Source organism: Alligator sinensis, unplaced genomic scaffold (assembly GCF_000455745.1).
Source record: "Alligator sinensis unplaced genomic scaffold, ASM45574v1 scaffold2321_1, whole genome shotgun sequence".
In the NCBI taxonomy this organism is placed as follows: domain Eukaryota; kingdom Metazoa; phylum Chordata; order Crocodylia; family Alligatoridae; genus Alligator; species Alligator sinensis.
In genome coordinates this window covers 21,377-46,774 of record NW_005843700.1, presented here as the reverse complement: position 1 = coordinate 46,774, position 25,398 = coordinate 21,377, and the positions used below count along the sequence as shown (strand labels likewise).

At 46.9% G+C, this 25,398-nt stretch overlaps 1 protein-coding gene across 1 annotated transcript; it reads right to left on the bottom strand.

The window, feature by feature from the left end:
• Positions 1-7,202: 7,202 nt before the first annotated feature.
• Positions 7,203-24,985, bottom strand: LOC102374296 (interferon-induced very large GTPase 1-like). The gene is given in 6 exon segments (XM_025195676.1): positions 7,203-8,769; positions 8,772-13,415; positions 14,150-14,275; positions 17,304-17,605; positions 23,106-23,199; positions 24,964-24,985. Coding segments are annotated over 5 exon segments (5,277 nt in total). The 5' UTR covers positions 23,171-23,199; positions 24,964-24,985; the 3' UTR covers positions 7,203-8,629.
• Positions 24,986-25,398: the final 413 nt, after the last annotated feature.

Below are 25,398 nucleotides of genomic sequence, written 5' to 3'. Positions count from 1 at the left end.
ATGCCGCGCTTCCCCTGCCCCCGCTGCCCACAGTGGGGTGGGAGAGACAGGCTGGCAGCATACCCTCTGGCCATGGTGGCCTCAGGATCCCCTATCCTTCTCCAAAAACCTAATTGTGTATTCTTTTCCTCCTGGCATCTCACCATTTCTAGGTACCATTTATTGGTATCCCTGTGCTCATCATATTGTGCATGTTCTGTCCTGTCAGCATATCCCTTTGTTTCTCAAACATATCACATGCCATCACCCTAATTTGGTCTTTCACTGGTGTCTTAATTTGGGCATCCCTGGCCTCCTAGTTTGGTCCTTCCACCAAAAGCAGAAATCCCAGGGGCTTTGCAGCTGGTCACTGTGACCTGCTGCTACCTCATCTCGTTCTGGAATCCTGTTTGCATGTTTTCGATTTCCTGGGATGCGTGTCTGCTCACCCGCTAGCTTCAGACAGTGTCTGCTAAAAGGCTGAGAGCATGAAAGTTTGCCACAAACAGACTTGTAGAAACTAATTAATTGTTTCCATTCCCCTGAGCCATTCTTCTAATGCAGCATCTACTCTACCTGTAAGACAATTCCTAAATGCAAATCCTTAAATATCATTTTCTAGTCATCAGACCCAGGTGGTGGAAGGCCCCTCACTCCATTCCTTCCCCATCCAGAGACAGCCACCCTACACCCTCGGCAGGTTAGAGCTGGCACCCCTAGAAGGAACAGCTCCCTAGCCCATTTTCTTGCTCTGAATGAGCCTGTGCCTTTACCCCAGGATCAAATTAGAACTAGTGCCCCAAGAGCAGAAAGACCCCATTTCCCACCCTTGTGCCAGCCAATGCCCCATACCCTTTGTTGGTGTATTGCCAGGGGTGTGGATCAGTGTGTGCGTATGAGGGGTCACTTATTGGTACGTTGCAAGACCGTGTCGATCACTGTATTCTGGGGGGCGGGGGAGGCATGTAACAGGGAGCCCCTATCCCCTGCTACTCTAAGAGACAGAGAAACAGCTGACTGGGACAAACTGGTAGGATGAGGCAAGCTCCTGAATAGTCAGCTGGCCGCTGGGACTGTGCGCATGGTGCAGGCTGCGAGAGCAGCAGGCCTACTAACAAGTAAGGGGAAATCCCTGAGGCTTGTTAGAGAAGAAGCCATCAAAACTACACGGCTTCAGAGCACCGAGCCTACAGATGAGGCAATGGCAAACCCGTGGGCCTGGTTCGTGGGAAGAGGGAGATCAGGTGACTGGAAGGGGGAGTAGCTAGGGCAACATAATAGGGCTGTGCAAAATGGCAGCGCTCCACTTAGACCAGTGTTTCGAAGTTTCAACAGAACGGCATTTTGTTTCAAATTTTGTTTCAATTCAAAACAGCCGTGCTCTTTCATTCTGTCAAAACAGGGTCAAAACAGCGAAACTGTTTCAATGTTTCAGCCATAGGCTATAACAGGGAAGGACAAAACTGCCTATAACTGTGTTATTTCTGGCTTGATTTGAGTTAAGCTTGCAGGAATAGTAGCCCCTTCTGAGGGCATCAAGCCTGCCAAGTTTCAAGGAGATACATGCAGAGGGTTCGGAGACACTGCACCCCAAAGTTTTGAAAGCAAAACTCATGTCACGTGTATGTGTTAAGCCACAGTGGGGTCAAAGCTGCCAGCATGCTAGCCCCTGCTGAGGCCACAAACCTTGCCAGGTTTCGAAGAGATAGGTACAGGGGTTTGGGGGAAACTGCACCTCAAGCTGCTGATAAGCAAAACTCGTGACATGGGTGACACTGCAAGAATAACCAGGCCTGCATTATTGGGAATTCAACAATTCTATCATTTAACCACCAATGCTTGTGTGTGTTAAGGTGCAACAGGGTGAAAGCTGCAGGCCTGCTAGCCCCTGCTGCAGCCCCTCAGAAGGGGCTACCATTCCTGCAGTTTTGACCCCGCTGTGGCTTAACAGCATTTCTTGCTGTTACTTCACTCATCCCAATTCATCAGATCTCCCACACGGTGGGCAGAAACTCTGCCACACAGCCACCAATGCAAGTACTGCTTCCAGCTGCTAGGGCTTTTGACCTTCCAGGAGCCCAGGCCTCACATCAAGCTGCCTGGCCTCTTGCTGGAGGAGCTGGAAGCAGAGCTGGGAACCTCTCAGGTCACTGCTCAGCTTTTTGCTGGAGCTGGGGAAATTCTCCTGCTGGCCACAGCCTCTCATAGGCAATCCTGGAGCCCAGCGGGGAGCCTCTCCTGCCGGCCGCACGCCGCACTGCTGAGGGTCCAACTGCTGCCTGCAGGTCCTGCTCCTTCAGGTGCTTCTGGGGCAACTGCTCCTGCCCCGCTGGCCCAGCTCTTGCTAACTCTTTGAAACTCCTTCCTCATGGTCCCTCGCTGGTCTCTCCTGAGTCAGCCGCACTGCCCCTTTTATCCCCCTCCAGGTGACCCAAGGGGCCAATCAGGGGACATGGAGGGTGTCTCTCCGGGGCCTGATTGGTGAGGAAAGGGAATTCCAAACCCTCCAATCATCTTTCGCACTTTCTGGGGGGCACGGGTCCCCCCTGCCCTTTGGGTCCCCTCCGGGCCAAATCATTACCAGCTAGCCTGTCACATCAGAATTGACCTGAGGACAGAGTTAGGTGACAAGAAAAAGCAAGCTCCAAAAGTGAAGTTCTTCCAGTGAAAAAAACTTAGGTACTGGCCGTGGGAAGTTTATGCTCTCTAGCTGGCACTAATTCTATCAGCATTATAGAGAATAAGAAAGAAACAATCTCTTGGTTAAATGAACACCACTACATTGGGCCACTGACATACTAGTAAACACGAATGAATGGAAAGAGCTGAAAAGATCTTGGAAGTGAGGACAAGAAGTCTGGACTTGAATGAATGATACTAAAATTAATTAAAAAAAAAGATACATAGCTACATTAAATCAAGGAATGTTTATCGTGAACCCAAATTTATTTTCTGATTAAATTTCTTGTTTCATGATTTCTCAACTATCCACTTTTTGAGTAAAGCTATTCTGAGGGACTTTCAGCTCCTGTTAAGCGTTGCTCCAGAACAGCTGGGTTGACTAATGGGCTTCTATCGCAGACGGCCAGGTTGGTTCAATTAGCGTCATCTTCCCTCTCTGGAGGCACATCAGTTCTTCCTCATTCTGACAGAACATCTGCAATGTCACTTTATTGAAAGAAAAGGTTTTGGATTTCCTAAAACATAACATAGGAACCTCCATAAAAGTTGCCAGAATGTGCCAAGGAGTGCTGCCGATTCCTGGACAATTAATGCTGACCAAGACCATGTCCTCTGCAAGCCTGTAGAAGAGTTGCTTGCAAATGTAGACATGCAAGTGAAATGTTGAGGGATAATGTTGGGGGGGGGGGTTTGCCTGCCATGTTGGGTTGTGGGCAGCCAGGTCTAGGGGTCACTCAGGGCTCAAGGGGCAGATGGGTCAGGAGGAGTGAGCAGAATCCAGATATAGATGGGTCAGGAGGCCAAGGGGTCAGTAGGCAAACAAGGCACGTCACAGAGCAGGAGGATTAGACAAAGTGCAGAATCAGAGGATGAGCCAGGAGATCAAGCAGACAGCAGGATCTAGGGATCAAGCAGGCAACAGGATCTAGGGATAAAATGAGTCCAGAAGCTGAAGTGTTGGCTACAAATGTCCAGCTCGGGATCCTTAAAATTCTAGTTTATTAGGCGGATTGAAACACTGTAATGAATTAAATCATAAACCTTGGGGCTGGTCCCCACACACACATGCACACACATACACACACACACACAGTAGCAAGCTACAGTCAGGTATACCTATCCTACAAGCGCTGGAGTCTGCCGTCGATGGCCAGTCGAGGCTTCTTTCAGCGTGGTGTTATCCTCCAGAAGGGGGTTGCCGACTGGTCCTTCTGGCTGGACAGGTCTGGTCGAGTTGGAGATCAAGAGGGCGCCACTGAGGGTCACTTTTCACTGCCTTTTATCTGTCCCTGGCAGACTTTGGTGACTCCCCAGTTTTCAGGTTTGCCCAATCCAGGGGTCGTTGACCCTCGTGGGACTTCCCCTCTGGGAGCGGTTGATCTGGAGATACTCAGCCCAAAAGTTGGTCCCTGGCGTTGATTAACTCAGGCCAGGGCTTCTAGCCCTTGATCAGTGAGGTTTAGAGATTTCCCGGTTGTTACATTGTCTTCTATTGAATTCTTCCCTTGGTTGATCTGCAGCTTCCAGGTGTTAATAGCTGTCTGCTACTCTGTTACACATTCAATCACGTTACACATTCAATCACTGGTTCACTCGCTCTTTCAGGGGCCAGCCTGATACAGGGAAGGGCAGTTTGATTCCTGCCCTTGTTAACATTGTTACAATGTATAACTTACTTATGAAACTAAAACACATTTAGTTGAAAGTTGAAAGGTGAGGAGTATAAAATATAAGCTACAAATGCCATGGCACACAAATAGATAAAAATACCAAAATACAAGGGGAGATACAAAATGCACACACACAAATTTTAAAACACAATTCCTTATCTTAAAGTGAAAGAGAGAGGAAGGAAGAAAAGGTAGAAAAAGAGAAACATATCCAAAGAGGGGAGAGCAAATGCAGGCAAGAGGAAAAGTGGGCTTTCTGCTACAGAAGGTTCAGACAGAGTGCGGAGTCAGAAGGTAAGGTGTGTGAGGTAGCCAGGAAAGCAAGTGGAGCGCAGGCAGAGGCACCAGCCATAAGGAACAGTGAGGCCATCTGGGTAAGGGTTGACCCCTTCACCCAGACACTACGTCTTGTAGTCAGGGGTTTATATGAGAGGGACTGAAGTTTCAGCTGAACCTGGCCAGCTGCTCCAGAGGATGGCTAGCCCAAGACAGAAGTTTCTGGCTACCTGTGCTGAGTCCGGCTGGTCAGCTGGAGAAATGGCAGACTGGGAAGAGCAGCCACTTGAGGCAGGCTGAGGCTCGATGTTTGAAGTTGTGTCCTGATATGAGCCAGCTCCCATGCAACAGTCAGTTTCTCCTTCCTGACCCCACCGCTGGCCTGGGGGGATCTGCATGGCCTGTGTACATCCCCCCCAGCCACTCACAAGTTGGATAGCCCCGGCATAGGTTGTCTACAGTTTTCCAACTTCCTCAGCTGTAAAAACAGCCCCAGGACACACCTCTGACATAAGGCATACAAAGAAGAATCATGAATGCAGAGCCACGTAGGGCATTTATACACGGGTTTTGGGAGTGGTGTTAGGGCATTTTAATTGGGTGGCTCTGAGAGCTGTTCTAATTAAAGCAGCTGGAGCTTCTTGTGTATCAGCATCCCCACGCTTCAAAATGGTAGACCAGGAGTCACGGGGGTTGCACGCCGTTAGGCCAGGTGGCTCCATGCTGCCACATGCAGCTCCCCCCTGGAGTGCTGGCAGCCCCATGTGGAAACACAAATGCTGGCCTAGCTTCCAGCTCCTCCTGACTGAAGATCCAGGAGGAGCTGGGCAGGGTCACTTTGCTCCAAGCAGCACAATTTGCCTCACACCAAAGTGCATGTCCAGGCACATGTGCTGAGGTATACATTTCTGGCAGAAATTTGAGCCGCTGCTATTTGAGCTGCTGCAAGCACACATGCCTGCAGGTGTAGATGTGCCCTGGGGCCACATCCAAATGAGTGTGGACATTTGTTTCCCTGGGGGCAGGAAGCAGTGGCACACCTTGTGTTGCTGCTACTTGTTCCCAGGGAATGCCTGTGCCACGTGCCCTCTGGCACTTGGTAGGTTACCCTGGGTGAGGTAGGGGAGGCTGGAACCAGCCCAACAGCCTTACCTGGGGCCCTGGGGGTCTCCTGGGGCTGGAGCAGCAGTGATCCTGCCACTTGGAGCCAGCCAGGCTCTGGTTTTGGCCAGTGCATGCTGCCCCCATGCGTACTACTCCACCTTTTTGTGCAGGCTTTTTTGACCCCAGGATCTCCTGCAGTCAATCCCTGCCCCCCTCCCCCCTCCTGCACTGCTGCAGCAAGGAAAACAGCTTTATGTGCAGTATGTGGTGCCACAGATGTGTCTGCAGTGCTACATACCGCATAGCCATGCTTGTCTGTATGTGGCCTGGGTGCCTTGCCTATGCTGGACCCTCAGAAACTGTCCCTGGCTGCTTCTGCCGCAGCTACAATGGCTTCATGTCCTCCACCATTAGCATTGTGTCTGTGCACCAGATGTTGCTGCTAGAAGCAGTTTCATGGGACTGCTTCTGCTGCCAAGGTGTGGAATCCACAGGGTGGGGGTGCAATTGTGGGGCTCCTACTAAGTTGCTCACACACCCCAGCTTCCACTACTGCATGATAATATTTTCCTGGGTTTGGTAACATACAGCTGAACAGTCAAATGCAGGCAGTTCCAGGGAAGAAGATGCAATTTTTGGAGAAGATTGGTATAGAAAGGTTGGTCTTCCTGCACCCTCTCAGTAGCATTTTTACTTCCAATTCCAGAGTCCCTGGTGCAATTTAACTGCCTGCTGTCTAGAGACTCACACACTGCCAAGGAGATTTCTCTTGGTGTTCTGGCTTCCAAGCTGATTAAAGGAAGTGCTGAAATACTGTTTTACCTTGTGTAGCTATTTCACAGTAGCACTCTTGGTGATAAGGCACTGATCCCCGTGAGGTCAACAAACAACAGGTTTCCACAACGCATTTTATCGAGGTGGCACATTTGAAGCAATGCTGGTTCACATCTTTCTCAAGGACAATTCTACAGGCTATCACACGGAGCTGGCAGAACTAATTGCTGTACAACAAAAAAGTGTTACAGGCCAATTTAAGATCTGTTTGGTGCATGGGTGCGTAAGGTTTAGAGACAGTAAATCCAGTGTTTGCTGAGTGCAGAGATAAACCGGATGAACAGGGTTTTGTGTTTGTTTGCGCTCATGGAGGGAACAAGGTCAGTGTGGTGCGTGTGCATTTCCCATTAACAGCAAAGGCACCCACGCAGACTATGATTTCCAAACACCAGTTTAATCCAGCGCTCAGAACTTGATGGTACTTTTAGCTATAGCCAGCACATTTATTCTAACACCTATTAGGAACTGAAATAACTTAAGCTACTGATAGTTTACAACAAGCTACATGACAGAAATGCTTTCAAATGTCAGTGAAAACACTCATGAAATGCTGGGAAATGGAAATCTGAGAGGGAGAAGCACACAGGCACAGGCAGGCAGAGGTAGACAATATTGATCATGTGCAATGATTACCTGTTAACCCATTTATGCTCCCCATTTGCAGAGAAAAGTGATGACCCATTGGAAAAAAACCCTCTTCCTCATCCCATATACCCAGTTTGTTCATAATTTAAGCAATGCTCTTTGATTCTCTCTGATGTGCTTTTCTGCCTAGGAAGCCATTCAGTTCTGGGGGCCACTTAGTCTTTCCCATCTCTGCCAAGATAATATTCCTTTTTGTAGCCTGTAAATGACCTTTCCATCACATTTGTCACCAACTCTGATAGATGTCCCTTTTTCTTCCCTTAAGGGCTGGGGAGAGGAGGCAATTTTCCCATTGGAAAGACCCTAAGAAAGGAAGTGATCAAAATCACTGGAGAAAGGATCAGGGTTAAGTTGAAGAGAATGTGCCACCTCCCCCTCCATCCCCCTCTGCCTCCAAGGAGCAGAGCTAGGGAGGGGGGTGAGGCCAGCGCTGCTATCCTTGCCCCCCTCAACTCCAGCCCTGCGGGAGGATGGCGGGGAAAGCACCGACATGACAGAGGGGACTGAAGGGCCGGAGCAGAGGGGCGAGGCCAGCACCACTGGCCTTGCTCCCCCACTGTGTCCCTGCTCCTTGGAGGCAGAGGGGGACAGCGGGGACAGCGCCATCATGACAGTGGGGATCGAGGGGCTGGGGGGAGCCAGGCCAGCGCTGGTGGCCTCCCTTGTATTATATTAGAATATACAGAAAAGGTGAGAGAAACCCATGTGGAACTCTGTGTCAATTAAAATGCCACCCAGCTGTTATCTGCTTCATGTGCCATGACTTATCCTGCTTCTGGGCACTCAGGGAAGCCCTACCCTCCCTTTCTGCTCCCTCTCCATCTGGGTTATGACCCTGGGCCCTTTAGCCACTGTCTGGTGGTGGAAGTTCCAATTTGTTTGACTGTATCAGTCATTCCCTGACTTGTAACAGGGACTCTGAGCTCAGGCTTTTCCTCAGAATGAAGTCTCAGCATCGATTCTCAGTTTTTATGGGAGGGAAAGAAATGAGCAAAAGGGCCATTACATAATAATCACCCTCTTCCCCTTCTTTGCAGAAGCAAACATATTCAGCCACTACAAAAATGATGAATAAGGAGCAGAAGCTTGCATTACAAGGTAGGGTGGATTAAGTACAATATGGCTTAATCATGCTTCTCAGGTTAAAGAGTGTGCCTCTTTCTCAGTCTGTAAAAGTAGGGTCTGAAAAAGTTCAGGAGAGCTTAGGGAAGAAGGTAACCTTGCCTCTGGATCCTTGCCTCTATGTAGAAGACATGTTTTACTTTCTCTCTTTCCCATGTCAATCCATTTCTAATCATAGGACACCTGGCTCTTTACAGGTCTCTTTGTAAATGCTTCAAAATCTTTGATTGAAAGAGTATGAAATTTAATTTTTTGGAAAATAGCAGATTGCCACATCAAAAGAAGATGTCATATTGTAACTGTCTCTTATAAGGAATTTACTCAGCCTCTTCCGGCTTCTCATTAAAGCTTTCATGAAGGCTCTGCAGTGCCTCCTGTTTTGTTATTTTATACCAGTCCTCTGGGAGATCAGCAGGGCAAGCATTATATTCCTTAGCAAACTGCTGATTGAACTCCTTAAAAACTTCCAGTAATCAGAAGCATTAATGCTGGGATCTGGCTGGATACGCCAATCTGGAAAAATCTGGCGATAATCTTTATAGGGATGAAATTCTCCATTTGTTTCTGCACATCTAAACCTGTGGCGGGAAACCACAGCAGAGGAGCATATGTCATAGTTAAGTAACTTTGTTTCATCCCAGTGGCACTTTCCTAAACCTTTGGGGCGATGGATGGATGCAAAGTGCTCGCTGTGGTGTTTGCCTCCTCCCTCACAGGGAATTTTGCAGAATGGACACTGTTTCCCGCAGCCAAACACTCGTTTAAATATTTCATCCTGGGGTCTCACTGGAAGTCTGGAGAGTTTTGACTTCAACTCCTGCTTTTCAAAGCTGACTAAGATTTCTCTTTTGAGATCAGGAATACATTTCAGTAGAAAATCTGAAAAATTACCTGCACTTTCTTTGTTTTTAAAAAGTATCGCTTCAAAACTCTCCTTGGGAATGACAAGGTCCTGCTGCAGTGCCTCACAGAAGCAGTGTAAAAAGGCAGAGACTGTTTCAGTCTCCCCACCTGTGGAGTTGTTCAGAACATCACTGACTTTCTTGATAATTGCAGACAAAATCCTTTCCTCCAAGTCTTTAAGCCTTGCCTACTTTCTGTAATGAGTTAACAACTTCTTTTGTATCCAGGTTTTGACAAAATCCATGTAATTCATTATGTAGCTCACATAGCTGTCAAAATTGTTCTTTTTCAACAGCTTCTTCAGGACACAAAATTGGAAAAAAGTCCAGTTGTTGTACTCAGTTGACTGTTCACTGTGCAGAAAATCATCCACAATTTCTGTCCCAAGCCTCTTGTTCACATAGTCCTCCAGTGCAGGTCTCAAGCACTGGGTGCAGAAATTCCTGGCCCTCTTTTGACCTCCATCTCTCTTGAAGTAAAGATCTTTGAATGTGGAGAGGTAGTGAGGCTTCAGCTTCTCCAGGCGGTGCTGAGGGTCATTTTCTCTAATGAAGTTTTCATGCATCTTCTGGAACGCTTGAGCTGCCTCCCCTAGAACGTGAAGTTTCAGTTCAATTTCAAAGCGTGCACTAGTTCTTCTGTATTGATCATTAATATGGTGAAGGTGCTCATTAATCATACGCAACAGCTCCCTGCAATAAGTTTCATCATAATCAGCTTTGGAACTGACCTTTTGTGCAATATAGTTCTTGCATTTATCCACTAAGGATTTCGCCATAGCATCTACCTTATGAAAACATTCTGGTGGAATCCGTTCCTTCCGACGTGAGAAGATGGCTTGTGTCCAATTTTTGTTCTCTGTTAAATCTATGTATTCATGTCTCATTTTGAAAGATCCCATATTGTAAGCAGACAATCTCTGGGCCCCTCCTAATATCTGCTGTACTGCGCTCCCTTTGTTTTCTACATCTTTTCTCAGACGCATCTCCATTTCTTCATATATGTTACGTTTATGTAAAGGAATAAGTAATAACTCTGACAAAATTTCCCTCCACGTTTTTTCAAATTCTTCATCAAGTGCATTACTGGTTAGCTTGCCTTGGCTTTTCATGCAGTGCTGCAGCAGACTATCAACTTTCTTGCCAACCTTTTTATTGTACTCTAATAGAACGGCATCTATCCTGTGTTGGCCTTTGGCAATTCGAACTGCTTCTTGGCACTTGCTGAACGAGTAATGCTGCAGGTCAGTTCTGAGACCTTGTACACTCCTGATAAAATCTTCCCGGTACTTCACAATCAGGTGCAGATTTGGTACCCCACTTTCAAAATAAAGTTCCAAACTATGCAAGATTTTATCTGCTTCCTGCCTCAGCTTCTCCTGTGTCTCGCTCTGAAGTCTGGGTTAGACACTGGCGTCTAGCACATCTGGTGGCTGATTTGGGATGTAAGTTTCCTTTTCAGACACCCAGAGGTGCATGGCCTTGCGGAAGTCCCATTCCCACTCTCCATACTTTTTGGACAGCTCGCTATAGGCTTCAGCCACGAGGCTGTTTCTGAAGCTGAAGATGAAGTTCTCGTGTTTCACAGCATTCCACAGACTCTTCATCCATTCAATAAGCTGGGGAATGTCTTTGACATGTCTTGTTTTAGGCTGTTTGCTCATGAACTCAAACAAATATTTCTTCAGCTCGCTCAAACGCTCGCTGTATGCTATGTTCACAGAAGCCATGGGGGGATCTCCATGCCACAGCCCAGGGATGTACCAGTTGTGTTTCTCTGCATCATAGTCCATAATGTCTGAAAATTTCAATTGCTTTTTTAAGTTTTCCATCCTTGTTGCAGCTTTAGTCATTTCATTCAGTTGCTCCAGCAGGTTTTTCCTCTCTCTCATGTTTTGGTCATGGGCAGACACATCACTGACATTCTGATGCACAAACTGGCAGTTGGGTTTTATCCCAATTTGCTCCATCCTAAGAAAGGAGTGGACTGCAATTTGCAGAACATCCTTCATCTCGGTGGCATTCTCCATGGCCATGTTCACAATGGTGATATTACTCAACCCAATCACCAGGGTAGCCAGCTCATTGTCATGTTCATAGCTGTCCTCCAGCTTGGCCAGTTCAGGGGCTTTCAAGTCTTCTGTGTCAATCACCAGAATGAAATCACAGCCCAGCTTCTGTTTAAAGTCCTCCCTAATTTTAATAAGCAACATGAAGGCTCCCCGCGTGCATCGGCCACTGCTCACGGCAAACTGCAGGCCAAACATGGTGTTGAGCAGGGTGGATTTCCCTGTGCTCTGTACCCTCAGCACTGTTAGCACCAGCATCCGGGACCTTCCCCCCAGCTTGGTGTGGAGTTGAGTCAGCACATCTGTCACCCACTGCAGCGGGATGTTGGAGGCATCTCCATCGATAAGCTCCAGAGGAAACCCTTCCAGCATCAAATCAGCTGCAATGCCTGCAAGGTGGGTGAACTGCCTTTGGCTTTCTGCCTTTTTTCTTTCCTTCACCATTGAGTATTCAGCCTCATAGGCCTGCCCCAGCTCTCTCATGAAATGCTCCATCCCTAGGGAACTGGCTGAAATTAATTTATCTAGCTCCTTTAGCTGCTGTGGAGCACCCCCTCCACGTTTACGTTTCTCCTTATATTGTGCCCGTAGCCCAGAGAGATGCCCTCTAGCAATGTCATCCAGCTGAAACTTCAGCCATTTCAGGAAGTAGTGTTTCTCCACTGCAGGGAGCTGTCGTAAAGCAGTAATAAATTTAATCACACCAGGAGTAAGCTCATAATTGTGTTGTTCTCTACGTAACTTAGACTGCTCTGCTCTCAGCTGGGATCTATATTTCTCAGGTGGGGTGTCCCCTTGTTCTCTCATTCGGCACACCTCTTTTTCCACTTTAGCCAACCTTTTCCACAAGTCTCCTTGAAGCCTCAGCACTTCCCTTTTGTACTTTGCCACATCTCTTATTTCCATGGTAATGCCTTTTGACCATTTTTTCCCCACCTGACATGCCCCCAAGTCTTCGTCCACCCGAATTCCAAGTTCGCGTGCTGCAGCAGCCATATCCGTGATGCTCATTTTCTTGTGAGAAGCCTTCATTAGGTTTCTCATATTTGACTGTATTTTTCTCACAAAATCTACCTCGCTGATATTTCTCTGTCTCACTAGGAGGTGTGTTCTGTTGAGTTTCAGCACTGGGGTTAGCCGTCTTAGTGATTCCACTGTTTCCTGGGTATTCCCATCCCGGCAGGTGAGGATGAAGTAATAGTCAGCTGTTGATCCCTGCAGAGATAATAGAAACTCATATTCTGCCTGGCTCACACTGTCAGTAATAATGAACACTGCTGAGGAGACCCTTGTTAAAAAGCAAAACTGCAGTGGAAATGATTTGATGTCTCCCCGCAGGTTTGCAACTGCAACAGGCTCTGGGAAAAGATCCGAAGTCTTCCGCACCCCAGGGAAATACCAGGATATCTCCACCAACCCATCTGCCAGTGTCCAAGGGACATTCCCAGACACCATGTCCTTGTGGACAAAGAAATTGTTGTGCTGCTGGCTGGGGCTGAGAACCTCATTGAGGAGTCTAGATTTGGAGAGGCTGCAGCGCCCCAGCCGCACAAAGGAAATGGTTGGCATTTTAGCGAGCACCAGCTTCTCCTCTCTGAACCCCCTTTTCTCTGCCAGGGGCTGTGGTGTCCACTTCTTCACAATACTCCTCATGGACCAAAGCAGGAGGGTGCACTCAGGGGTCTTGAGGGCAGTAAGCAGCAGAGGGAGGGCAAACTGGCACGTGGACATTTTGGACAGGATCTCCTGCTGAAGGAAAGCATCTGAGCAATGGAGGATGGCACAGATCAGGTCCAGGGGGTTCACAGATAGGTCAGGGTCAATGTCACTACAGGCAAAAATGTCATCACCAATATCCTCATTGTCCACCCTTCTCTCTTGATCATCAAGTATGTTGTGCAGCAGGCCTGAACTTCTGGCCCCTCCATGCAGAACCATGATGTTCCTCAGGAAAAACCAAAGCAAATCCTTCAGTGTCTGAGGAGTCCAGTCTCCTATGCTTTCTGAACTGATCTCCAGAACATCAGACATCTGGAGCTTCTTCTTTCTTGACTTTGACATTTCTAACTTTGACTCGAGGTACTGGCGTGCTTTCTGTCTCTCTGCAGGACGAGGAGGCAATGTAAACAGGGCTGTGGAGTGGAATAAGTTTTCAGGTATAAATGTTGATGTTTTAATGTTGATTTTACAATATTAGGGGGATTGTAAAGTGCGAGTAGAAGCAGTAGAAGCTCTAACTAACCAACAAGTGTGGTTACAGCCAGTTTACAGGGCTGTAAACTGTGCCCTCCTAGGTGGCCACCTCCTACCCTCAGTCCCACTGTATCTAGCTACAGTGCCCTCCTAGGTGCCCACCTCCTACCCTCAGTCATGTGGAGCAATAGGCATAGCTGGACCCATCTGTGACTCAATCAGTATAGTTTAGCTGTTATTCACTGCAGACAGTGAGAGATTTTTTTTCTGTCTTTTCCTTGCCCCAGTTTTACTCTTGTTATCTTAAACTGAGGCAAGAACTAAGGTTGAATGCGACTGCTTGTTACCCTCCGTGGTTAGCCAGTTTCTGGGGACTTGCTGTCTTGTTTCCATTAAGTGAAGAAATTGGTAAGAAGATGCAGATACATTGTTGGCATGATCCTGTTTACTTTACAAAGGCCACAGTGGGAATGAGCAACAGGCAGTGTCTTTGCTCACGCTGCCCAGTACTGCTGTTCCCATGAGTTCTATGCCTGGTAAAGTCTGCCTCCCTCCTGCTCACTGTCACCCTCAGCCCTTCATCTCTTACACAGGGACCGGTCACTCCTGGCATCTCCCAACTCTTAAGTAAGGCTTAAATTCCATGGTGAAAAGCAGTCAGGAGAGGAAATACCTCTGGCACAGCCTGTCTCTTTTGGCTCTTGGACTCGGTGAGCATCTAATGTCAGTCCTGGGCACAAGACTTCTTTCCCTTGTACTGCAGGGGTTTGTGGATCCTCTGATTCTTGATTTAATCCATCTATCAAGAAAACCAGATGCTTATATTAAATACAGACTTATCCCCTGTAATCACTTCCTCTGTTGGGTGTGCTTGCTCGATGAGGTAGAGGTAAGTACTGCCTCTGCTGCCCAATGCACAGTTCCTACACGTTAGTAGAGCACTGGATTGCCTAGCACAGCTGGTTCACTGCTCTATGAAACTTCTCATAGAAACTCTGATGGAGGCAGTATCATTCTTGTCTCTGAACTCCTTTAACTGGCACAGGGGTTAATTCTCAGATCTCTGCCACTACAGCTGTGCCAAGATAGCTGTCAGCAGTGCCCTGTATTGGTAATGAAGCGTGAACTTTTTTTCTGACAGCATAGCTACTCCAGGTCCCTGATAGTACAAGCTAAAACAGCTGAAGCCATCTTGTGTGGACAGAGCTGTGTTATAGCGGTGATTATTCTGGCATGGACTTGTTTTGCTAAGGGGTATAATTTTTTCATACTGCTGGCCAAACAGCTCTTCCAGCAACAATTTGTAATATAACCCAAGCCTGTGTCACATACTGAAATACTGGAGTTTGGAGCTCCAAGATGGCGCTCTCTACACTGGATTCTCACTAGCCCAGTTTCTATCCATGTTCTCCAGTCTGTTTCCAGTAAACTGTGGTGATGTATATTGGGTTGTCTTTGACAAACAGTCCCACACCAGGTTCCATTACTCTGTGAACCAGGGGACATCAAAACACATGGCGGTGAATCCAGATGGGGGGTTTTGGAGCATTATTGTTGTGTTTTGTGCCCCAACATGCTAACTCTATCTGAGGCTTGTGTCGGTGGCAGCTTAGTCAGGACTAAATGCCCAGTTTGCCAAACCTGACAGAGACTTTAACTAACGGCCCCACCCCATCCTGGCTACTGTTAAGAGGTGTTTATACACGTGATCTGGGAGGGGGGGCAGGGGAGGGCGCTTTACTTAAAGCAGCTCCAAGAGCCACTCTAAAATGCCCAAAGCATCATGTGCATCAGTGTCCCCATGCTGAAAAATGCCGGCAGGGGCAACAATCCCTAGTTAAAGCACCCCTATTGCCACATTTCAGCTTGGGGGTGCTGCTAGACATGATGCTAGAGTCTGCTGGACAGCAGTAATTACCATGCACAAACAGACTCATTAATTGAGTCCGCTCCGATGTGCTATAATTACAGATGCTCATGCCCCCTGTATGGCTCTGGGTCCCCCAGCTCCTATCTCTAGCCCTCTCCTAGTGGCCCACCCGCTACGTCAGACCACCTGTGCTCCAGTTCTTCACAATTTGGCTGAACACTGTTCTTCAGATAGCTTCACTTGGATTCTGCATGATCCTCTCCTCCATATTTTCAAAAATGGATAGCCTGATTTGAGCAAAAATAGTGAACTCTAGGGCATCTTGAGAAAACATATTCCATGGCTAGGAAATCAGGAAAGCCATGCAGCACATTCATACTTCCAGCCATTGTTACAAACAAAAAAGTTAAAACATCTTCCCCTTTAATGAAAAGCATGAGGTTTTGAAGCACACTTCAGGAGCAACTGTTAGGATACACAGGACACTGTATATCATTGAATGAAAATTTATCAATGCACTGGGATTTAACTTTCCTAAACAGACTGATGTGCTGTTGACATAGACATCTCTAAGGCCAAGCATTATTTAATGCAGCATTGTAAAACTCATCCAGCCCCACAGGCTGGATGCATCATTTGGCCAGTCCACCGGCCAGATGGGGACCACAGACCCCCTCCCTTTCCTCTTCTCCTTCCCCCAACATACCAGATCCAGCACCTGCCACAGCGGGTTTGGGACCCCTGCTGCAATCCACACTACATGCCCACGGCTGGACTATGCCACATGCAGCACCTGTTCTTGATGCTCTGGGATACACAACAAATGTATATGCACCCACCAGTGCTGTGCAGTCCCAGCATGGCCAGAGCAGGCACCACATGTGACATGAATCCTGGGCAGTTCCCACAGCGCTGATCCAGGATGTGCAGCACTGTGTGAATCTGCTTAGGTCCATGGGCAGCATCAAGGGCCAGATGGCAGGGCTCCAAAGGACAGATCTAGCCTACAGACCATATGCTTGACACCTATGATTTAATGGAGAGGTGGAAAATCTAGCTGCTTCCAGGGTCATTTCACAAACATTTCTTTTATGTTGAAATTGCCTATTGGTTTGAGAGATTTATGAAACACTTATAAGGCTTCTTCCACATCTACTGAAATCAATGAAATACTTACCTCCACCAGCTAAAGGTGTGGATTTTTGTGTCTATTTCTATTGTACCGGTAAGTGTAGCAGGTAAACTGAGTCTAGCCCTTCCTGGAACTAAGCAATACAATTGTACAAAGTGCCTTATGAGGCAGTGGAAAAAATAAGTGCTGTGATTGGTATGGTGGGTGAACCAGATACAAGAGTTTCCCTATAAGGAAAGAAAACCAAAAACTCAGTACGGTTGGAACACCTTATCTAAAAAGTTAATGTATGGAACCTAAAGACCGGACAATTTGGGATGAGAAAGTTACAAAAGTAATGGACAAACAAAGAAAAAGGGTGATTTTGTGCTGTATCTCTAGGGAGGCAGGGGCAGCCATGGGTTTCTGCTTGAATAGCTGGAAAGTCAGAAGCAAACATGCCATACATCTAGTGGAGGACCCAAGGCCGGTACCACCAAAGGTCACTGCTGTAACATCTAGAGGAGCCACTTGCCAGCTCATATTATAGGGAGAAAACCTGTAATAGTGGTTAGGGGCTACTATTAAAGTTCACTAGATACCAAGTCAGATAAAAGGGCCGTGTCAATCCTTAGAGGGTCTCAGGCAAAAAGAATCCTGTTGGTAAGAGTAAAAGTCTACACATAGGGTCCACAGAATAGATCAGTAAATTGTTGTCTTATACATAACACAGAGCAATCTCTTTGGTAATGTCTTTGTTCCTGTAAGTGTTGGGGGGAGTAATAAGTTTAAATCTGAACCATAACTTTGCCTTCACAAAAATAAAACAAAACTGAAACAACTTACCATTTTGAGGTTGTAACACCTGATTAACTTCTGGAAGAACATTTTCTAAAGACTTCAGAAATTTCTGACAGACCACTTTCCCTTTTCTCTGTATTAAAATGACCAATTTCCTACTTTGCGTCTCTATATCTGCTGTATTAATTAAGGTGTCATATTCCTCCTCTGTGATAAGGCATTGGGCGAGTGATTCATCTAAGATATTAGCTGAGTCCCTTTGAATACTTTTGATCAGTTCCTGTCGTTTTCTGCGTAGAATCTCCAAGGATATCTCACTGGTAGCCATTGTTTCTGAACCAGGAGACCTGTAATATAAAAGAAAACACAGTTTTTCATCAGAGGAGCAGGAAGTCATTTGTGAATCTTAAATTATTTGTTAATTATTCAGGCTAGCAAGTAAGAACCTGCCTCAGTGTCGTGAGCTCAGCCAGGTCAACAATGTGAAGAGACAACCCAAATGCTTTGGATTCCCTCTTGCAAGACAGGTGAGGAGTCTTGGAACTGGCAAAACATAGTCTCTTCAGGTGAGCGGCACTTGTGCACCCTCCAGCGCCTATGAAAAGGGATAAAGGAAGGCAATGGGCACATCAGTCCCATTGCCACAATACTCCCAATGGCAAGAACAGGCATCACCTTTTGTCACCTTTGTGCCACCATAAAAAATGTTATGGCAGCACAAAGACCAAACAGATTTCCAGGCCTCTGTCATGCCACAAGTGTGGCCATGATGAAGGTGGTATCAATTTGTGCTGCTGTTTAGCAGCAGACGTCTGTTTATTTTCGGTACTCGAGTGTGGGCAGCCCTGAGCTGCCTATGCTCCCTGGCCACACTAGGCAGGTGTTCGGGGAGCTTGAGGGGCCCAATCCTGCACACCCCAGAAATTCCCATGCAGGATCAGGCCTTCAAGGCCTGAGAAGGACTGCTTAACTTTCTCTGCGTGCACCCCAGAGATTCCAGGTTTGTGTCTTTGTAAAAAGGGAAAGGCAGGAAGCTGCTCCAGGATTGAGGAACCAATCCTGCATGGGAATTCCCCAGGTGTGCAGAATCAGGCCCCACAAGCACAGGAGAATGTCACCCATTGCCCCTGAGCAACATTTGGTGGGACAACAGATGCATGTTGTGCTCACTGAAGTGGATCAGCTGTGCACAGTTGACACACTTCATTTGGTGATGTCTGCTTCTGCCCTAAGAGCACCACTGATAATGTGATGGTATTTGAAGTTGCAAGTTTCAAATTCAGGCAGCTAGTAAATAGGGCTGTGCAAAGCATTGGTACCTGATTCGATTTGGTGGAGTTTCAGCCCAATTCGGTGGCCAAATCTCCAAATCTGAATCAAATCAGAGGACCCTTTAACCTCTCTTAATTGAAACGGATCCCTCCAAACCGATTCAGAGAGATCTGGAAAGATTCAGCGAGTCAGACATGGACGCAGGTTTAAATGTATTTCTACATACCCCAAGATAGCAGGTGGCTCATGAATGCTGAGATGCTGGGGTGGATGGAGCGTGGGGCGCATGGGAGCATGGGGGGCTCCCCAGCATGCTTGGCAGCAGATGCGGAAGTGGAGTGGAAGCACTTCCAGTCCACTTCCAGGTCTGCTGGGGAGCAGGGTCTCAGTGACTGGTACCTCCTGGGTCTGGGAGGGAACCTGGGGTCCTCCGGTGGCTGATCGCCGACAGGGGCACAGTGGCAGGAGCCCCTGCGTGTTCCCTGGTGGACCTGGAATTGGACTGGAACTACTTCTGGTCCACTTCAGGGTCCATCGGGGAGCATTTGCCCCCGCTCCCCCCTCCCCACCCGGCGCTCCTGTGGGACACTCCATCTGCCTCATCATCACCTCAAGGTATGGAGAAAAAAAACATTTAAAGCTGTGTCTATGGCCAAATCCCTGATTCTCTGAATCAGCATCGAATCTTCAGATTCGACTGAATCAAATCGGGGACAGTGATCTGAATCAATAAATCAAATCACTGTCCCCAATTCTGGTCTAATCCAAATCGAATAGGGCCCATTTTGCACAGCCCTAGTAATGAGTTTCAATTCTGGCAACATGGTTTGGTGCAGAGCTAGAGTAAAATTTAATATTGTGATTCTGCAAGGCACTGAGCTACACCTGAGCTATTTGAGAGAACTGAGAACCTCAACATAAGCACATTTCACAAGTGCTTGCATTACAAAGGCATCAGCCTCCGTGTACCTGGACAGTTTGAGAACTCAGCCAGCTTTATTTCTTCAGAAATAAGGCTGGTCAGGACTCAAAATTTCAATTTAATGAGAAAGTCTGGGACTCTGAAATTGACTTTCATTTCATTTTGGAACTAACCCTAATATTCAGATTTCTGCTTGAAACAGGATATAAAATATTACAAGCTTTCTGAGACTAAATTCATTTATCTTTTTAGTGCCAACTACTTTTCATAATCCAAGAATTACAGAATATGTGAGCCAAATCTCCGAATCAGATTTGGCCGAATCGATTTGGGACAGTGATTCGAATCACCGAATCAAATCACTGTCCCCCAAATCGGCTGAATCCAAATCCAAAGTGAATACTAGCCGCTTCGCATAGGCCTAATGGGCACATCTACACATGTGCTTTAATATTCATTAGCTTATTTTAAATTGCATTAAAGCATTGCTAAAAAAACTGTGTTCTTTAGTTAACGCATGTTAAAATAGGCTAATGTGCTTTTTCCTAATACCTCACCATGGAGGTACTAGATTTAATGCACATTAACTAAAGTGCTTTAATGCACATGTTTTTTCTCAATGCTCCTATTAATACATCCCAGTATGCTTTTGTCTTTTTTACCACAAGAGTACATTACCGGCTCATATTCAGATTTTATTCAGATTACAGTCCCCTGTTGGTTGGATTATCTGATTATGTACTATGTTGGTTGGATTATCTGATTATCCGATTTAGTACTTGCAAAAGAAAATACTAAATAAATGCACAGTAGGCTGCCCTACTATGCATTGGCACATTCACACACTTTTTTCATGATGCTTAATGTGCAGTAAATGAATAAGACTGGGCATTAGCCTAATAGTGTGGTTTTTGCTGCGACTCTGTAATGTACAATCTATATACTGCGCATTAAATGTCGCATGTAGACGTAACCTTTGAATACCTGGCTGTAAGGAGACATTGTGCTCTCAGGAGTACATAAGATTTATTGCAAGACTTGCTGTTGTCTTTTTGGTGTATTATATTGCATTATAAGTTCAACTAAATTGCCTGTGTTGTCACTGCGTCTTATTGGGCTGTATTTTAGCTTAGGTGAAGCTTTTCTATTGTTCTTCATCATGTGCTTAAAGTTGCAAGTTGCTGTGCTCAAAAAATGCTCTTGTCAGAGTATGGACTATTTTTGTTCAAGCATTCATGAATTCAGTGCCACTACCTAAAGTCTACTATTAAATCTGGTAACAAAGGTCTTTGCTGTAAAGCCTTTCTGATCCTGTACTTCTGGTTCTTTGACTCTAACCTTGTTTGGCTCTGCTCCTGGACTCTGGGGCCATTTTTAGATGTATGCACGATGCAGCACCGAGTACTTTTGGAAGCGCCGAGTGCTGAATTGTGCGCATTTGTATGAATGGCAAAACGCACATCAGTACTGAGAAAAAGGCTAAAACACATCAAAGGTATTTTAGTTCAAAAGCATACCACTACCATTTACCCAGAGCTGAAGTGCATTTTTTTATTTATACAAATGCACATGATGCATCACCAGGGGTGTCAGCTCGCATGTGGACCAGACTCAATTAATCAAGTCTGCTCCAATATGCTGGATCTCTGGCACACCACAGCATGAAAAGGTATGTGTATAAATGCCCCAGGTTTTTGGAAATACTCCTTAGCATTGGTAACCGCTGACCCCAGAACCATGATTTGACTTGTGACTTGGTTGGACTCTGCTCCTGCAATTTAATAGACACTAGCTCTTGTCTCTGGCCCACCTCTGGTAGACTCCCTACTGTGATTCTTATATTTAGAATACAGCTCCCAAATTGTAGCCACTCATGTTAACAAAGACATACAATACCAGCCCTGGGAGAAGGACAACAAAATCCTTTTGGTTGTCCCCTACAGCGCCCACCTTGAACACCTAATACACATCATTGAGACCTCCAACCACTCCCAGACAAAAATAACCAACTCAAGGTAACATCTAGGGACAAACCTGTCCTGGCTTACATACCTCAAATGAGGTCTCTCAAACAACAGGCTAATAAACCCCGCTACTCACCAAGGTACTACGCCTTGCAATGGACCCAAATGATGCCTGTTGCGTCTCCACATCAATACAGATGGTCCTAATAGCAAGGACTACAACATCCAAGGTACACTCAACTGCAATTCTTCCAATGCCATCTATGCCATCATGTGTGTAAAACATCCCTCTGCTGTCTACGTCAGACAGACAGGGCAATCTCGATGGGCACTTACACACATGCGATGAGTCTGCTCCAAAGCACTGGGTTCATCCAGTCTGCGGGAGCACGTAATTGATGCACCTGGCGCTGTGTCAGGTGTATAAGTGGTGCAGCGTGCATTAGTGCTGAGGAAATGGCAGGCGACGTTGAGTGTGCTTTAGTTCAAAGTGCGCCGCCATCATTTCTCAGTGCTGACACATGCTGTGCCACTTATGCATTTGCACTCAATGCAGCACCAAGTGCTTTTCATTAGCGTGGATCGCTAATTAAAAGTGGTGCTGAGTTGGGTACGCGTGTAAAAATGCCCTGTGTGTAAGAATGAATGAACACCAGTCTGACATCAGCTGCAGAAAGGCACAAAAGCCTGTGGCAGAACACTTCAACCTCCCTGGACACTCCAGTGCTAATCTCAGGATTGCTGCTCTCAGGCAAAAAAAGGGAAAAAAAAGGAAAAAACACATTTGAACAGGAAATTGCAGAACAAGAAATCATTCACAAACTCAACTGTGTTATATGTGGTTTCAGTAGGGACTATGGAGGCTTATCTCATTACCTGGATTAGCTTTTGTGATTCCTCTGTGCCTATGGGTTGACTGCTTGCTTGCTCCTTTCTCCGACCACTGCTCCCTCCCTGCTCTCTTCCTTATCTTTATCTCTCTCCCCACTTCCCCTGCTTTTCTTCTGTATTCTATTTTCTTTCTTCTCCTTAGTCTCTGCTTTTTGCACGTCCTTGCACAGAATCCGATTAAGTGAGCTTCAACATCCCCCGACTCCTCCTCAAAGCTTGTCCTCTCTCTCATGTATAGGTCTTATTTACCTAGCCTATAAAGGTATATATTTACCTTGTCTTCTGAGTGACTTCAGATTTACATGGTGAACTACCTCTCTCTGATCACTAGTTCAGATTGCCTCTGCCCCTGTCCTCATAGCTCCAGGTTGGATTTGGACTGGTTCCCAGTGGGCTGGATCCAGGGCTATATTGCACAGACCTCACTTAACCGTCTGCCATCAAGACTCATGTCTACAAGGGCCACAGATTCCTTGGAAGGCCCTGCATACCACTGGTCATACCTCAAACCCCATGGGAGTGAGACAGAGCAGCTCTGAAGCTGAATCTGGCCCACAAGCCAGAGGCCTGACACCCCTGCTTTAAGCATTTGGTGGCCTGTGTTCCTAAGAAAGGTGTAAGTACCTCTTAGCAAAACCAAAATCTAGTCACTGTTTCCCTGTGACAAGAAATGAGCCAGGAGTTTTGTACTGTATGTGACCATAATGTTTACAGCATTTCAGTATTTGTGCTCCAATGCTGGCTGAAGAAATGCTTCCAGTCTAGCCCCCTGCTTTTAGGTGCTTTCAAAATAATTACCCCAGGGTTGGTGGGATAGCAATGCTGCCCAGTTTTTCCTCCAGCTCCTTAGCTGCTGGTCTCATTGCAGAGCACTTGATAAGCTGTGCTGACACTGTCAGACAAAAGCAAAGTCAAGTCAATCTTTGCAGGAGCAATTGTGGAAAACAACTATGAAAACTACAGATCAAATGCTTTCATAAGCTGGAACGAAGGGTGAAAAGCCTCAGTAAAATATAAGAGTTAGGGGCCTTTCAAGAATATTGATGTGACCAAAAGGCAAATATTGGAAAGCTGGAAAAAAAAATCACAGGAGTACTTACCAGAATCTATTGGTGTTGAAAAGATAAATAAAATAGATAACACAGGAAATGATGAATTAAAACTAATGGTTGCCTGAATCTTAAAATGGCTGCTCATCAGAGCTGGGCTACACCTGCCAGGAGCCTCTTCAGGCTCTTAAAGCGGCAGACCCCAGAGGTGCTCCGTCACGTGTAGATACATAGATGCTAGGGTGGGAAGGGACCTCAACAGATCATCGAGTCCGACCCCCTGCCCTGGGCAAAAAAGAGAGCTGGGGTCACATGACCCCAGCCAGGTGCTTCTCCACTAGGGCTGTGCAAAGCTTCAGTCCCTGATTCGATTCAGCAGCGATTTGGCCCGATTTGGCCCAACGCTTTAATCTCTCCAAATCGAATCAGAACCCTCTGTATCAACTCAGAGAGATTCAGAAAGATTCGGAGATTCAGACATAGACACAGCTTTAAATGTTTTTTTCTACATACCTCTAGGTAGCAGGAAGCTCACGAAGCACCAGAAGCACTTCCAGTCCACTTCCAGGTCTGCTGGGGAGCGCGCAGGCCCGCTCTCGCCCCCCCACCATGTCCCCCCAGCTCAGCAACTGTGGGGGGAGCCCCCGGGGCCCCCTCGTGCCCAACTGCTGAGCCAGGGGGGTGCAGAGGGACCCTCCAGCGTGCCCCCCCGGTGGACCCAGAAGTGCTTCTGGTCCACTCCCGGGTTCACCGCCAAGCACATGGAGGGCCCCCCTCCCACACACACACGCACTCGCACACGCACACACACACAAACACACGCACTGCTGTGGGGCGCTACATCCGCCCCAGCATTGCAGCATTCATAAGTCACGCTGGTACCTCCAGGTATGTAGAAAAAGCATTTAAAGCTGCGTCTATGGCCAAAGCGCTGATTGTCTGACTCAGCATCGAATCTTCAGATTCCTCTTCACACTCTCATCCAAGTCACTGATGAAGACATTGAACGTCACTGGTAAAGGACCAAATCTTGGGGAACTCCACTGCCATGCCAATGTTGACCCATCCACTACCACTTTCTGACCCCCTGTGTTGTAATACACAACCGTGACATGAGTTTGGCTTTCAAGAATTTGGGGCACAGTTCCCCCCAAGCCCTCACACCAATCTTCTTGAAACTTGGCAGGTTTCATGCTCTCATCAGAGGCTACCATCCCTGCAGGTTTCATCCAAATCAGTCAAAAAACAACAAAGTTATAGATATTTCATTGATTCCCCATTATACCCCATGGCTGGATCTCCAAGGCAGCTCCGAAGCTTTGGCCGGATTGAGGTGGAAACCCGGTCCTGAGCTCCGAATCGGATCGGATCGTGGCCATCCAAAGCAGCTGGATCCAAAGCCAGATCGGATCGCTGCTGATTCACACAGGCCTATCAAATACCCTTGAGTGCATTAATAAATAAGGTGGGAAATAAATACTCTCTCTTTGGAATGAGCATTTCTGAATTAGCAGACCTGGAACTATTGCACTGGAGCTTGTTTAAAGAAAGACATTGAATTAACACATGAATCGAGAATGCTGAGAGAAGGTCTAAAGGAGAAATACCTTGGGAAAGGTTCACACATCCTGGCTCTTGGTCTCGCTGGGTCTGTGCTTCCTGCCTCTGCGTGACTCCACACTTCTGTATTGGTGTTGAGACTGGGTGGGTGTCTGCTCCCCGCATCTGACTTGCACCACCATTCTGCCCAGATGGTTGGGCTTGTTGAGTCTGTGATCTCTGGCTCTGACTGACACTACCTTTTTCCCCCCAAGTCCTGGTTTTTGCTGGGTCTGCACCCTGTGTCTCTGGCTGACATCAACTTTGTCTCCTTGCTTTGGGGCTCGCTGGGTCTCTGCTCCCTGTCCTATGGTATTAAATTTCCTCACCAGTTCAGAAACAGAGGTCTGTTTCTGAGTGCTCTCCTGACTGGATCTGCCTTCCTTTCCCAGCTCTGAGGATTTATGAGCATGTGCTCCCTGCCCCTGAGTGTTGCCAACTTT